This window comes from Scyliorhinus torazame, chromosome 9, assembly GCF_047496885.1.
Source record: "Scyliorhinus torazame isolate Kashiwa2021f chromosome 9, sScyTor2.1, whole genome shotgun sequence".
In the NCBI taxonomy this organism is placed as follows: Eukaryota; Metazoa; Chordata; class Chondrichthyes; order Carcharhiniformes; family Scyliorhinidae; genus Scyliorhinus; species Scyliorhinus torazame.
The window spans coordinates 77,810,934-77,826,837 of NC_092715.1; the positions used below are offsets into that span (position 1 = coordinate 77,810,934).

At 47.9% G+C, this 15,904-nt stretch overlaps 1 protein-coding gene across 3 annotated transcripts in view; it reads right to left on the reverse strand.

Annotated features, from left to right (window-relative positions):
• Window positions 1-15,904, reverse strand: part of LOC140429339 (xanthine dehydrogenase-like) — a 452,003-nt gene that overhangs the window by 99,410 nt on the left and 336,689 nt on the right. For all 3 annotated transcript variants that reach the window (XM_072516190.1, XM_072516191.1, XM_072516192.1), the window contains 2 exons: window positions 13,138-13,305; window positions 3,786-3,863 (listed from right to left, as the gene is read on the reverse strand). In XM_072516190.1, coding sequence (XP_072372291.1) covers window positions 3,786-3,863; window positions 13,138-13,305 — 246 coding nt within the window. The remainder of the gene's footprint in view (window positions 1-3,785; window positions 3,864-13,137; window positions 13,306-15,904) is intronic.

A 15,904-nucleotide genomic window follows, 5' to 3' on the forward strand; every position in this document is an offset into this window, starting at 1 on the left:
CACAAGGCCAAAAACAGGCAGCCCAGACGGGGAGGCTCGTCAGGATGCAGACATCCAGGAGGGACATTGGCGAAGACGGGTGCTGGAACATCAACGTATCCAAATGAAAAGAACAAACTCGCTCCATATATCACATAGGCTATACCGAAGATGTCCTGGGAAATGGTCACCTAGACATATCGGATTGTTCATGAAGGCATGCGTCCACATGGATTTGGTGGGAACGCCATGGCAGTGGCCCTCAATATTACAGTGACGCTCAGCTTTTACTCCAGTGGTGGCTTCCAGGGTGATGTATGTGGCATCTCACAGACTGCCACACACAGGTGCATAAAGCAGATGACAAATGTCCCCTTTGTGCCAATTATTTTATCCATTTCAGCTTCATTGAACACAGCCAGGCTGCAAAACCAGTCACATTCCTGGGTTTCTTCAAGTTGAAGGTGCCATCAGCTCCTTGGAAATAACCTGCTGCATTTGTAAATCGCAAAGGGTTTCACTCCTTGAACAGTTAACTGACGGGTGACCACAGGAGAACAATACTCCAGATCTGTGCAAGCTTCCCAAGGAACAGTCACAAAATCTACATTTTACAAAGCTCACAGCGCTTTTTCCAAACCTCAACCCAGGTTGATGGATGGATTCTTCGTGTTGGAGTCAAGGACCATCCCCTGAGTACACGGCTGATGACTTCAATTAGGAATTCCTAGAGCGAGGAAAAGGAGCTCTACAATCAAGCTTTTGCGTCCACCAGAGCAACCTTGGAGCACACCACCTGGCTTCTTAAAATGAGCTTCCACTACCTCGATCAGCCTGGAGAAAGTTTCACAAATCGCTATGGTCTACTCCGACGTGGACGGATGTTGCAAGGGGAACATCACTCCTCCTCAGATGAAGATGATTTGTTGGAGTATGCAGAGGACGCTATAAAACTAAATGAGTCATTCATGGATGCCAGGGCCATGGAAAGATAGACAAAGGATGCAAGGGACAGGCTGATCTATACAAGGTTCACACAACAAGGGCAGCATAGTATCACAGTGGTTAGCACAGTTGCTTCACAGCGTGAGTTTCCTCCGGGTGCTCCGGTTTCCTCCCACAGTCCAAAGATGTGCAGATTAGGTGGATTGGCCATGATAAATTGCCCTTAGTGTCCAAAATATGTTAGGTGAGGTTGCTAGGTTACGAGGATAGGGTGGAGGGTTGTGCTTAGGTAGGATGCTCTTTCCAAGGGCAGGTGCAGACTCGTTGGGCCAAATGGCCTCCTTCTGCACTGTAAATTCTATGAAATCTATGAAACAATAATGCTTCTGCATTTCCATCACTCCATTACCAGATCTCCAACACCCTTCCTCGGCTATAGATCTTGCTCTGCCCAACCTCCCTTGCCGAGTTAACAATTAACCCTTGTTCTTTACCACCGATAATAGTATGGAAAGTGGAACTTTATCACACATACTCATGAGTGAATGCTGATATTAGGTACAGCTTAAGAGTACATAGGCATCCGCGTAACAGCCTGTATTGTCCAATTTTAAGATCCAGCGCCATCTGTCGAGTGCTCTGAATACAACTACACCTATTTCATTTGGACCTGCTGAGTGTTAAGTGGGCCAATATTCTCTAGAATACATCGATGAGAGGAAACTAGGGGCGGGGTTATGCGAAAACCGGCGGGGCGGGCAACTCCGGCGTGAAGGAGTGGTGTGAACCACTCCGGCGTCGGGCCGCCCCGAAGTTGCGGAATCCTTCGCACCTTCATGGGCCTGGCCGACGCCGGAGTGGTTTGTGCCGTGCCGGCCGGCGCGAAAGGGGCTTGGCGCCACGCTAACCGGCGCCGAAGCGCCTCCGCCGGCCGGCGAGAGTTAGCGCATGCGCGGGAGCGTCAGCGTGTGCTGGCATCATCCCAGCGCATGCGCCGGGGAGTTCATCTCCGCGTCGGCCATCACAGACTGTTACAGCAGCCGACATGGAGGAATAGAGTGCCCCCACAGCACAGGCCCGCCCGCGGATCGGGCCTGTGGCACTCCGCGCCATTCTCCGAGGCGGGCGGCACGATTCACGTCGGGGGTATTTTTGGGGTGCGGAGAATTCGGCGGCCAGCGGGGGGGAGGCGGGATTCATGCTGACCCCCGGCGATTCTCCGACCCGGCGGGGGGATCGGAGAATCCCGCCCTAAGTCTTTATTTTAAGCCAGATCCACAGAGTGATCATCATGGAAGAATCAATTCACACTGGACCCAGGTTTGGACATGACCCTATGGTTGCTCACTTCCTCCGCCACTTCGGGCTAGGCCGACTTAGTCTGGCGTCTGATGCCATATTCAACAAAGAGCACCTGCCACCTTTCCCCAATGGCCTGCAGGAGAACATACAGGAAGGAACTGCTGAACCGTGGGGCCTGTCTGACTTCACGATCATTCATCTCTCCAAAGAATATGGCACTCTTTAGCAATGGCAGTGATGCTCAACCTCCCTGTTTGAACAGAATGCTCTGTAATCGGCTACCTGTAGATGTGGCATCGGCAGTTTATGGTGGGTTTCACCAACAAAAAGCTCATCCTTGTTTCTAAATCGCACGTGCTTTCCATGCGTGCCGCCAACACTCAGAATTTTCATTGCGTTAGAAACGGCAGAGAGAGAAGGCTTACAATTCGGTTTACGACATTGTGAATGACACACTGCTGGCCATGTGTAGATTGGAGAAGGGATCAATTATAAACAACATGGTGATTTCTTTTGAATGGTGTTTGACTCAACTATAAATTCCAAATAAGGGGAGGGGGAGTTATGTTCGATCCAGAGAAATATACTAAAAATGCACAAATAAAAAATAAAAACAGTAAGTGTTCCAAAGAAGCATCACATTGGACTCAAAACGTCAACTTTGTCTCTCTCCACAGGTCCTGCAAGCCCAAATTCCTTACAAACATATCTTTTCTTCCTTACTCTGGATTGAAGAGGAGTACATGCATTTCCCCGACAGTCTCGAAAGACATCAGATGCCCATGGGGTTGAACTTTCTCTTTCACGATTCCCAATTTAGTAACATCAGCAAATATAGCCAGGTCTTACAGGAAGCTCACATCTACACTTCCAATCACTCTCGGTATCAATAGATTGGTTACTTCCTGAGAAATCGGAATCTATTAGCATACATAGTCAGTTTTAGTTTGCAACCTCCTTTTTGCACAACCAATTATTATGTTATTCAGAGACGGGGATAGTATTATTACCAGTTTTTTACATAAAATTTCCCAGAGAATACAAGATCAACAACAAACCAGATTTGGCCAAAATACCGTGGAAAATGTTTAAAGCACAGGGAATGCTTAGTTCCAAAATTCAGTCTGAAAAGGAAATGGAATAGGATTTTAAAACTAGGAAGAAATGCTACCTTCAAAGTGGGGTTTTTGCACACTGCAGTTATACATGACTTAACGGACTGAACTCTCAACTGAGCTATAATATCCCAAATGATATTCTGACACCCCTAGAGTACCTGGCTGTGACTTCTTGGTCCAGTTAGAAAATGTTTGAACTTTCATTTTCACTGCTTTTAATGTAACTCAAGAACCATGAGCATACCTTACCCATCCCTACCAACATATTATCTTGAACTCACTCCAGAAAATTGCTCTTCTCTTCATCATTGTGGAGGCTGCTATGAATTGTCCCATCTTACTTCACTCAAACATATCTCACTTAGATTGGTTCCTGCCCAGATATTCTACTTCATTAATTCTACAAGTAGATGCCAGTTAACAAAGAAACCTTCTATTTACCTGCATTCGTGGCATGATCTTATAGGTGTTCATCTTTTCAGCCTCTGTCAGCTTTGGAATTTCCACACATAAAAGAATCTGAGCAGAATGGACGAAAGAGGTCACAAATTAAACTCAACATCTTTAGCAACAGTCTTTGCCGTATGCTTTATATGATACATTGAACTACTTCTAACGAGTTGAAATGCGAATGAATGAAATCAAAATGAAATACTTCATAAAAATATAAGACCTGGAGCAGGCCTTTCCACTCTTTGGGTCTACTCCACAATTCAAAAAACCAGAGTTCATTGTCGATTTAAACTAAACTTTCCAGCACTCATTTTCCTTGAGTGACATAAATTTACTATCAACCTGTCTTGAACCTGTAATGGCTGAACAGACAGAGCACTCCGGGGTAGACAAATGAAAAGATTCACAACTCTTTTGAGTGAAAAAATTGGCTTTGGAGTCCTAAACAGCCAACCTCTTATTTTGAGCATGTGATCCCTGGTTTTAGCCTTGTTTTTGAGGGAAAACAGCCTCCCTCTCTCAAACCCTTTAGGAATTTGACATATTGCACTGTGATCACATCTAATTCTTCTCACCATTAGGCAATATAGGAAAAAACTATTCAAACTCTCTTCACAAGACTAACTATGCATTCTAGAGGCTGAATTTTCAGGATCCCCTGAAATCTGGGACAAAGGCAGGGGGCGGGATTCTCTCAGGCCACGCCGGGCCGGGCACGATTTGTGCTACGCCAGTCCGCCGATTCTCCGGTGACCGGAGAATCGGCGCGGTTGGCGCAGCGCCAGTCAGGGGCTCTATGCGGCCCCCCCCCGGCGATTCTCCGCCCTGGATGGGCCAAATGGCTGCCCAAAAAAGCCCGAGTCCCACCAGCGCCGTTCACATCTGGTCTTACCCGGTGGGACCTCGGCATCTCCATCCTGTCTGGGGCGGCCTGGTGCGGGGGAGGGAGCGTCCGACCCCGGGGGAGCCTCCACCGTGGCCGAGCCCGCGATCGAGGCCTACCGATCGGTGGGCCAGCCTCTCGTGGTGGGGGCCTCTTTTGCTCCGCGCTGGTCCCTGTAGCCCTACACCATGTTGCGTCGGGGGCGGAGCGGAGAAGGAAGCTACCGCGCATGCGCGCATTTACGCCGGTTGCAGTGCGCATGCCACATTCGAACCGGTCGCAGCGCGCATGCGCAGACCCACGGCGCCCATTTGACGCCGGTATCGGCAGCTGGAGCGACGTGGGTCGCTCCAGTGCCGTGCTGGCCTCCTGTAGGGCAGAGGAACGCTACATATAGCGGTCCGATGACACCGTCGTTAAACTCTCCAGTTTTTACAACGGCGTCAACACTCTGTCTTCAGATGGGAGAATCCCACCCCGGGTACCTCCACAAATGATAGCACTGAGCAGCATATCACATTCAATACTGCTGCTGGTGCCAGTAATAATCACCAGGGTGGTGGAGGGTGGGACAGGAATGAGCAACATAGGAGACTGTGACTCTTTAGGTAGATGGTCACAGACATGTGATTCCTTGTTGCAAAAGACTCCACATTTCTTCCTTCTTCTTTGGCAGTCTTTCAGAATTGCTAACTTGTCAATAACGTTTAATGTATATTCCTTTATTAAGTTGTAAAAACAGAAAATCTTTGTTTGAAAAACTTCAATAAAATATATTTTAAAAAATAAAAAAAATTGCTAACTTGCTTTCCCGTGATTCTGATGGCTTCGGAAGTGACTGATAAATCTACTGCACAATCTGCCAACTCTATCACATCCAGAGCAGGTGGTGTTGAAGGGTCGAGGTGATGAGTTGCTTGGAGGTTTAGGCACTTCTAATGTCTCAGCTTTGCCTCTGCCCATTCCCAAAGGCTTTCAAGTTTTTCAGTCTATGGTCCCTTATAAAGTCATTCGCCTCTTCTGGCATTTCGAAATAATACTACCGGCATCGAATGTGACCCACAGTTTCGCCGTGTACAACACCCCAAACCAATTTTCCTTCGGAACAGCACCGCCTTGTCCTGTTATATTCTGCATGCCTATTCACCAGCTCCGGACCAATATCCTGATATATTCGGATCCAGTTCTCCTCCTATTTGCAGTCTCGCTTCTCCCTGGCTCATCGCAAGATCTTTTCCTTCTCCGCGAATTTATGCATCCGCACAATCACCACACATGGCAGCTCCCCCGCTCTCAGCCTCTGCCTTAAAGACCCATGGGCTCTGTCCACTTCTGGGGTCTTGTCCAGCACTCCTTGCTTCACCAGTCCAGCCAACATTCTTGACACATTTTTTGTGGTGCTCGTGCCCCACAATTTGTATGTTCTACCGCTTGGACCTGTTTTCTTGCTGCTCCACCTTCATCCTCAGTGACTTAAAAAAGTTCCCCAGGGCCCCCACCTCCGCCTCCAGGGACACTATGGTCAGACACCACCGTCTCCACCTCTCGTATCTTCACTCCTTGTGCCTCAAGGCATTTCTCCACTCGGTCCATCAGCCCTTGCAGAGGGGCTACTGCTCCCTCGATTGCTTTCACCAGTCCCCATTCATCTCCTTCCTCTGCTGTTGAAATTCATCTTTAATGAAGGCCATCAACTGATCCATCTGGCCTTTCCCACTGGCGCTGACCCTTCCCCCTCTGCCATTTTCACAATTGTTCCTGCGCCACAGGGACCCTCCGGTTCTTTAGCCAGGTCTTTGATGATTTTTTGCTGGGTCTGGGAGCCAGTAGACATACCAATCTTGGGGCGAACCTCTCCCTCTGCACCTTTTGCACCACTTTCCTGCCGGAGCTACCCCACTTGCGGGTATAAAGTGCCCAAACCAATGCCTTCAAGCTGGAGCTGCCCTGTGTGTGACCAGTCACTCCATTGCCGCCACTGGAAGTCCATAAACTAAGCTTCTGGTCATTGACTGACTCCTTCAAAGCACATGATAAAATTGACCTTTCACTCAAGATCCAGAAAACTAAGGCCCTTTTCTAGCTCCCACAGAATTTCAACTACCCCCCCCCCCCTCTCCCCCGTCGCTATTTGTGGTGTCTTTTTTGGAGGGAGTGGATTACAACTTTGGTTGTCTTTTCTCTGCGTGTGGGTGCAGGGGGGCCTTCAAGTGGAGGTTTAAGAACCCGGGGGAGGGAGGGGGGGCATGGAAGTGTAGCCACCTAAATTGGCCAGCTCCCGATTTAAAATGGCGAACGGCAAAGGCTGATGGGAAAGTCAGCCAACATAGACAGAAACCAACAGGTGCAGGTTTGCTGTGTATTTACCTTTGCAAAAGGTCAGACAACATCGATACCAGCGACCATCAGCATAACAATGTAGCAGCCATCTACATACTGATGAGCAATCCCCGGGAACAATAAGTATCATTTTGGACACAGAAAGCAAAGCCAGACTCCTCGGCACCAGCAGGAGCCAACACAAAGGAGGTAAATGAGCACCTCAAGACCACCCATCGATCAGGGAACCGCTCCAGTATTGGAGAAATCGAACCAAGCGATTGGGACAAAGTCCAATCACTTGGGACCAGGTACAGGGTCCGTCCCGAAAGGCAGGAAGCCCCTGGGGACTATAAAGTTGAGCCCCCAAGTTCAAATCGCTCTCTTCACCTCTTCATCCTGCCCGGGTCACCCAGCAACACGAACCAACATTGACCGTGACCGGTGCAATGACCACTGACAGAAGTAAGTCTTAATTCAACGCTCACTACGAGATAGGCGCTCCTAGCTACCAATCCGTACCAACTTCGAATCCCGCAGACTCAGAACCTGAACGAAAGGCTATTTGTTCCCCTGACCTGGTGGGCCAGTCCGAAGTTAAGTATAGGCCTGTTAGTTGTAGAAGTAGCTTCGACGTAGAATTTGTGCATGAGTAGCGATTACTGTGTATAATAAATGTGCTTTGATTTGAATCTTACTAATCGGTGTATTGGGTCATTGATCATTACTCGGACTTGAACCTCGTGGTGGTATCGTAAAGATACCTGGCGACTCGAGAGCAAAGGTAATAAAACAGAGCACTTGAACCAATGGAAAGTTAGCAACAGAAGGAGTACACCTTCTTCTCACACGTGTGTAAGGCATATTTGACAATTGATTTCTTTGTGGTGAGCCAGGCGGTGTTGTTGGGGGTGGTGCAGGTCGAGTATGTGGGAATTGCAATATCCGGTCACGCGCCACATTGGCTGGAGGTGAATGAAACTCAGCGAGGAGAATGTGCAGAGGCCGGGATGGAGGTTGGATTAGGGGTGGTTGGTGGATAAGGGGTTGTGAAAAGGGGAGGTTGACAATTTGGGGAGTATATGGAAATCAATCAGAATGGGGCGGAGTCGGCAGCCACATCCTGGGAGGAGTATGGACACCTGTTAGATGAGATAGTTGAGGTGGACAGGAAGTACGCGGGGGCCCCCACTGAGAGTTGCTGGCAGGGAGGAAGAGGTCGCAGGGGCAGTTTGATAGGTTTAACGACAGGGAAGGCAGTGGGACAGTTAAGGAGGGCGAGGGGGGTTCAATACGAATATGGGGAGAAGGCGAGTCACATACTGGCACATCAGCTGAGGAGGCAGGCTGCATCCAGAGAAATTTTAAAGGTGAGAAAGGAGAGTGGGGGGGAGTTAGTGTCAGAGCCAGGGGGAGATAAATGAAGTGTTCCAGGGGTACTATGAGAAGTTATGTAGCGCGGCGCCGCGTGGACAGGAAGGGGATAGGGGACGGTTCCTGGATGGATTAGAGTTTCAAGGTTGGAGGAAGAGAGGAGGCAGGCATTGGAGGAGCCATTGGATCTAAGGGAGGTGATCGATAGTATTGGGGTGATGAAGTCGGGGAAGGCTCCGGAGGGCCAGATGGCTTTCTGGCAGAGCTCTATAAGATGTTTGCAACAGAGTCGGTACTGCATTTGCTGGGGATGTTTAGTGAGGCACTGAAGAAGGGGAGCTGCGAGAGACACTGACGCAGGCGTCGATTACGCTAATCCCGAAGAAGGGGAAGGATTCGCTGAAGTGTGGGACACATCGGTCCATTTGTTGTTGACATTGACGTGAAGGTACTGGCTAAGCTGGTGGCGGGAAGGGGTAGCGGCAGAGGACCAAACAGATTTAAGAAGGGCAGGCAGCTCTCCAGTAATATCAGGAGGCTGTTGAATGTAGTAATCACACCATCGGTGGGGCGGGTGCCGGAGGTTATTGTCTCTATGGATGCAGAGAAGGCTTTTGATCGGGTGAAAGGGAGGTATCTATTTGAGATCTTGGGGAGATTTGGGCTTGGACCTAAGTTCGTAGTGTGGCTGTGCTTGTTATATGTATGCATATGTGGCAAATGTAGTTACGAATGGGACGAGTTCACAGAGTTTTGGGCTGCACAGAGGTACGAGACAGGAGTGTCCATTGTCACCATTATTTTCACACTAGCAATTGAGCCATTGGTGATGGCCCTTAGGGGGTCTGTGGAGTGGCGGGGGAATTATGAGGGGGAGCAGGGGGCACGAAGTGTCGCTGTACGTGGACTTTCTGTTGTTGTTTGTGTCGGACCCACTAGAGAGTATGGGTAGGATCATGGGAATATCGGAGAGGTTTGGGGCCTTGTCGGAGTACAAGTTGAATGTCGGGAAGAGCGAGGTGTTTCCGATGAATGCAGCTGGGCTGGGGTTCAACTTGGAGGTGTTGCCATTTAAGGTGGCTAGGGAAAAGTTCAGGTATTTGGGGATTCACGTGGTGAGGGAATGGGCTATGATGCACAAGTGGAATTTGACAACATTGGAGGAGATCAGGGGGAAATTTTAAGAGATAGGACATACTAGACCCAACACTAGCAGGGAGGGTGCAGATCGTGAAAATGAATGTGCTCCGAGATTCCTGTTTGTTTTCCAGACCCTCCTAATCTTTCTCCCGAAGGCCTTCTTCCAGAAACTGGAGACGGTGATTGTATGGGCGGGGAAGGTGCCGAGGGTAAAGAGGGCCTGCTACAGAGGCAGAAAGGGGGGTTGGGGCTCCTGAACCTGCTACACTATTATTGGGCAGTAAAGGTGGAGAAGGTGAGGCGATGGTGGTGGAGAGGACGGGTCAGAGTGGCTTAGGATGGAGGAGGAATCCTGTAGGGGATCCAGCTTGTGAACCATGATGACAGCTCCACTGCCATTGGCTCCGGGGAGATTTACGGGGAGCCCGGTGGTACAATCGACGGTTGGGGTATGGAAACAGCTCAGGAGGCACTTTAAATTGAAACTGAAGTCAATGTTGACGCCACTGTGCGGAAACTATAGGTTTAACCGGGGAAGATGGATGGGAGGGAGGCAGGTCTGAGAGGCTGAGGGACCTGTATCTGGAAGGGCAGTTTGCAGGATTGGACAAGTTGAGAGGGAGGTTTGAGTTGCCGAAGGAGAGTGAATTTAGATATGTGAGGTGCGGGACTTCACAAGAAAGGATGGAGAGCGTTTCCCAAGTTGCAGGGAGAAGCTAGGATTGGGGATATATATGGGTGGTTGGGGGAGCAGTGGGATGGGGGCGCAAGTGACGAGGATCAAGTGCTAATGGGAGGAGGAGTTGGGGGGGAAATAGATTGGTGTCTGTGGTGGGAGGCGATGCGCAAGGTGAACTCAACCTCCTCCTGCGCGCGGATGAGCTTGATCCAGTTCAAGGTAGTGCTTAGGGTGGAAATGACTTGGGCAAGGATGAGTGGGTTCTTTCAAGGGCTGGCTGACAAGTGAGAGAAATGCGGCGGGGGCCAGCGAACAATGCACATATGTTCTGTGGTTGTGAAACGTTGGAGAGGTACTAGGAAGCGGTGTTTGGGGCATTGTCCAAAATTGTGGGGGTGTAGATTAGGCCAGACACAACGGTGGCGATCTTTGGGGTATCGGAAATGCCTGAGCTGATGGAGGAAGGGGGCTGATGTTGTGGCTGTTGCTTCACTAATTTCCCGGCAAAGGATCTTGTTGAATTGGGGGGGCGAATACGCCACTGAGGGTGGTTGCCGGGCTGGGGGAACTGTACGGCTTTCTACGGTTGGAAAAGATCAAATTTGAGTTGAGGGGGTCGAAGGAGGGCTTTGAGACATGATGGAAGCTGGTCATGACAATTTTTGAACTGTTGGTCGCAGGGTGGGGAGGAGGCAAAAATTGTACAAACTGTGGCTGGGAGGTTATTGAGTGTGGTGTTGTGCATGTTACTGTTCTTTTTGCACATGTTGGTAATAAAATACATTTAAAAAAAGCTTAGTTTCCAAGTGAGCACACACATCAGAGTGATCTGCATAGTTGAGCTCAATTAATGAATTTGGAGTGACTGTGGTTTTAGATTGAAGGTGGCATACATGGAACAGTTTCCCATGTGTACTGTAAATTATCTCCACATTTGGATGTAATTTTCTGAAGGTGAGGTGTTGTATTGCAACAAAGAAGATGTCGAGGCTTTTCTGATCCCCAGTTTTAACTTAAGAGTGCTGGTTATGGTGGTGACCATCACAGTTTGTGTGTCTTCGTGGAGTAGGCAGATATGTTGACAAATTTCTGAGGCCGGCCAAATTTGAGAAGGATACTCTTCACAGTTGAGAGTCAAAGGCTACCATGAGGTTGGAATAAGCCCAAGTACAATCAATCGGCGCTTTTCTTTGTATTTTTCTTGAACTTGAACGCAGTGAAGATAATGTCTGGTGCCTCTTGGGCAAAACCCATGCTGCAACTCTGGAAGGAGGTCCTCATCCAGTGGGAGAAAACAGTCGAGGAGGATTCTTGCAAGAATATTTCCTATGGCAGCCAGCAGTGAGAATACTCTGTAGTTACCGCAATTGGACTGGTCTCCCTCTTTGGATATGGTCATGATCAGAAGGTCCCTGAGATTCCCTGGCAAGTACCCCTCTTCTCCGATGAAGGACACAAGGTTTTCAAGCTGAGCCAAGAGTGTATCTCCGCTGTGTTTCAGAATTTCAACAGAGATTCCATCAGCTCCAGGCTTTGTTATCTTCCAGCTATTGAATGGTTTTATCGACTTTGCTCCGGACTGGGGTGAAGATGGAACCAGATAGGGTACTGAGGAATGGAGGAGTTGAGGGAATTCAGTCGAGAACAGAGTATCGGTTGAGGAGTTCTTCAAAATATTCTCTCCAGCAAGCACTGACCGTCCCTCTGTCTTTGATGATCTCCCCTCTACATTTCGTCCTCAGCAAAATGGGCTCCTAAGTGCTTGGGCCACAGATCTTCTTGACAGCACGGAAGAATCATAAAATTCCTACAATGCAGAAGATGACGATTCGGCCCATTGCGTCTGCACCGAGCCTTGGAAAGAGCAAGCCCTACCAAGCCCCACGTCTCAGCCCTATTCCCATAATCCCACCTACCCTTTGGACACCAAGGGGCAATTTAGCATGGCCAATCCACCTAACCTTTGGACTGTGGGACGAAACCAGAGCACCCAGAGGAAACTCACAGAGACACAGGGAGAACGTATAAAATCCACACAGTCACCCAAGGTCGGAATTGAACTTGGGTCCCTGGCGCTGTGAGGCAGCTGTGTATATTGTTGGTGTCTGTAAATTGTTGGATCTCTCCCTCTCTTTCTACCCACCATTTGTTTATTATATCACAGATTCTATGCTGCACCATTCTCTTCAGAGGCTTGTAGGACTGTTGCTGTTATCTTGGGGTGTGAAGTGTCAGTTTGAGAAAGCTTTGCACTGACGCTGAATTGTAGCTTGTAGCTCTTGGTCAAATGCTTAGGTACAAACCGTAGATCTCTCCCTCAGGTCAACATGTGATGACTCCAATCTAAGTGGATTCCTATACTTCATCTGACCTGCCTTCATTCCTGCCCCCACTAGCTCTCAGTGGGCAGGAAGCCGTTCTCCATACCAATTAAGGGCTTCCCCATGTGAAAATCTGAATTTTAATCAGTTTCCCACTGGATGTGAGTTTGTGACCTGAAAATAAATCTACTCCTGGTCCTCATTTCCATGGCGAAAATAAAACCCCAGGAATCTGTGCCTGGCAGACTGAATGTGGAGATGCCAGCGTTGGACTGGGGTGAGCACAGTAAGAAGTCTTACAACACCAGGTTAAAGTCCAACAGGTTTGTTTCGATGTCACTAGCTTTCGGAGCGCTGCATCTAAAGAAAAAAATCACAGGCAGTGCGCTGGCAATTTTCTCATGCTCCTTTGTGTTTTGCAGAGTACCTCACTGCAGTGACTGACTCAGGAAATCTACACCCTTAGCTGCCAAATTCAGTGCGTGTCAGAAGTGGCCGAAATTTTAAATCTATTTTAAAATTGAAGTGTCTTCATTTCGTACATTTTAAAAATGCTGCTAAAAAATGAACAGGTTAGGCAAGTTATAACTATCAAAAGTCCTGAATCAGGTCATAAAAACCTACCTTTCCTTGCATGTTGACATCGAGAAATTGCATTAGGGTGTAAGTGTTCAACTCAGCAATATCTGAAACAGTCACTTTAGCACCAGCAACTTCAAATGCTACAAACACATCAGAGACAAACTCACGGTGTTTCCATTTCATCATCAAATTTCCAGCCCATCCACCAACCTATTGATATGGAAAATAAAATATGCAGCGTCAGATTTCTTTTGACTACCTAATTTTTAGGTTAACAGCAGCAATTCTCAGCCCACTAGCATCATCAACTACACGTGCCACTCATTGCCTGACTCTCAAATTGCAAGTCTAGATCCCAAATTAATTTCTTAAACTTGCTGGTGTAAGTCACATGCACTCAACTGGTTATTAACAATGTAAGTTTAACCCAACATTTTCAGTAAATATAGTTTGTTCAACTTTGAACACGGCCATTTGTTGGATGGTGTACCAACAGGTAGTTAGATGTTTCATTTTTGAAAGAGAAAATGAACCAGTTCATTTCAAACTGGGGTTTTTGTTACTCCATTATGATTAGGTACGTGTTAGCACTGAAATTTAGAGTATGAAAAGGATACAATATTTAAGGATAAAATTAAGGATACACATCAGCAATTAAAAAACTGAGGACTATGTTTTCTTTTCATAAAAATGATCCCAAAACAAGTTGAACTTCATTATTTAAACACTAAGAAAATAAAGCAAATATAAAATTTGCAATGTGCTAACATAGAATGACTTTAATTTAAGGGGAGAGAGAATTAGCATATCTGACACAGCTCATGCAACTAGTGGCACAGTTGGTTACGTACCAAAATAATGTTTATCGTACATGATTATGTAGTTAAAGTTCCTGGACTTTAAGAACACAAACTAGTTTTGTATAAGGCTACTGTATGTGGTGAGAGAATTTGGTTTTTCAATTCCTGATGAGTTTTCAGTTAGAGTTTTCTTGGTACTGATCTCATGAGCACCGATAATGGGTTGTATTGGTGTTTCCATCAATCATTATTAATCACATATCCCTCAAACGCTTGTATCATAAGATAAGGATAGTGAATATTCTAAACCTAATAGCGACAAACCTGTAAAAGCTGTTTCAACAACAGCTTTGCTAAAGCAGAAGTGTGTAATATTACGAAGTGGAAATATTTGTAAATCGGAAAATATGGGGTGAAAGGGTTAGGTTGGAATTGAATAGGATGCCAAGCTACAAACAGTTCAGTTTCACCTGAAATCGTGGCTGCAGAATGGGTTGGATACCATGGCAAAGGAGGACTTTTGTGGTAGGAGCTGAAGCCTATGGCTTTTTTCTACCTCATGTTTAGCAGCAGAAAAATGCAGGGAAGGCAGCGGGACCTGATGAGTTCCTGGTTGAAATTTATAAGAAATTTAAGGTCAAGCTGGCGCCGTTGATGGTGGCATGTTTGAGGATGCGATGGGTAGGGGTGTCTTGCCACAATTGATGGGACAAGTTTCCATCTCGTGGTTGTTAAAGAAGGACAAGGAACTGGTGGACGGTGGGTCATGTAGATCCAGATCTCTGCTGAATGTAGATGCCAAGATAGTGGCAAAGGTATTGGTGTTAAGGTTGGAACCATATACGCTCGCCAGTGCCACCAACCTCCCCTCTAATGCACCCATCACGATCATGTAACTGCCCCGCTGATCCGTCTCCCGAAAGTGATTGGGGAGGATCAGATGGTGTTCGTAAAGGGAAGACAGTTGTTCTCGAATGTGAGGAGGTTGTTGAATGTCGTCCTTTCTCCAGCAGAGGGAAGGGAGACGGAGGTGGTGGCGATGGTGGATGTGGAGAAGGCATTTTTTCGAATAGAATGGAGTTATTTGATGGCGGTACTGGAGAGGTTTTGGATTGGGCCAAAGTTTGTGGCGTGGGTGCGGCTGCTTTATACGGAGTCGATGGCGAGTGTGCGCACCAACAGCATGAATTTAGGGTATTTGGCATTACACCGTGTACGAGGCAGTGATGTCCCATGTCTCCCCTTCTGTTTGCATTGGCTATAGAGCCCTTGGCGCTGAGGAGCCCAGGGTTGTGGAAGGGGATAGAACATAGGGTGTTCCTACATGCCAATGATTTGCTATTTCAGAACCGAGCACATCGGTGGGGGGATATAATGGAGCTTCTCCGGTGGGGCGTTTTCGGGGTATAAATTGAATTTAGGGAACAGCGAGTATTTTATGGACTCCCCGCCGGAAGTTGGAGCATGGGTAGAGGGGCTGCCATTCCGCTTGGAAGCAACTCACTTTATATATTTCAGGGTGCAGGTGGCCCGGGAATGGGCAGGACTTCGGAAGTTTAATTCCACTAATTTATTGTGGAGGATGAAGGCCGATTTGCTGAGGTGGGACAATCTCCCTCTGTCGTTAGTGGGCTGGGTGCAGTTAGTTAAAATTAATGTTTTGCCACAATTCTGTTTTTGTTCCAATGTTTACCGGTCTTTTTGCCCAAGTCCTTCTTCAGGGGTGTGGACAGGCTGATCTCCTCATTTGTGGTGGTGGTGGGCGGGCGGGGTGGGGGGCTAGGCCTCCCAAACCTGTCGTATTACTATTGGCCGCCAACTGCAGAGAAGGGCTGGAGCAAGGAGGGGGGAGGCTCTGAGTGTAAAAATGGAGGCGGGCTCTTGTAGAGGGTCAGGGTTGCAGGCGCTGGCAACTCCCGATAGCCCCAGGAAAGTACTCGATGAATCCGGTGGTGGCCATGTTGAAGATATGGAGGCAGTTTAGACAACACTTTAAACTGGGGGTCGGG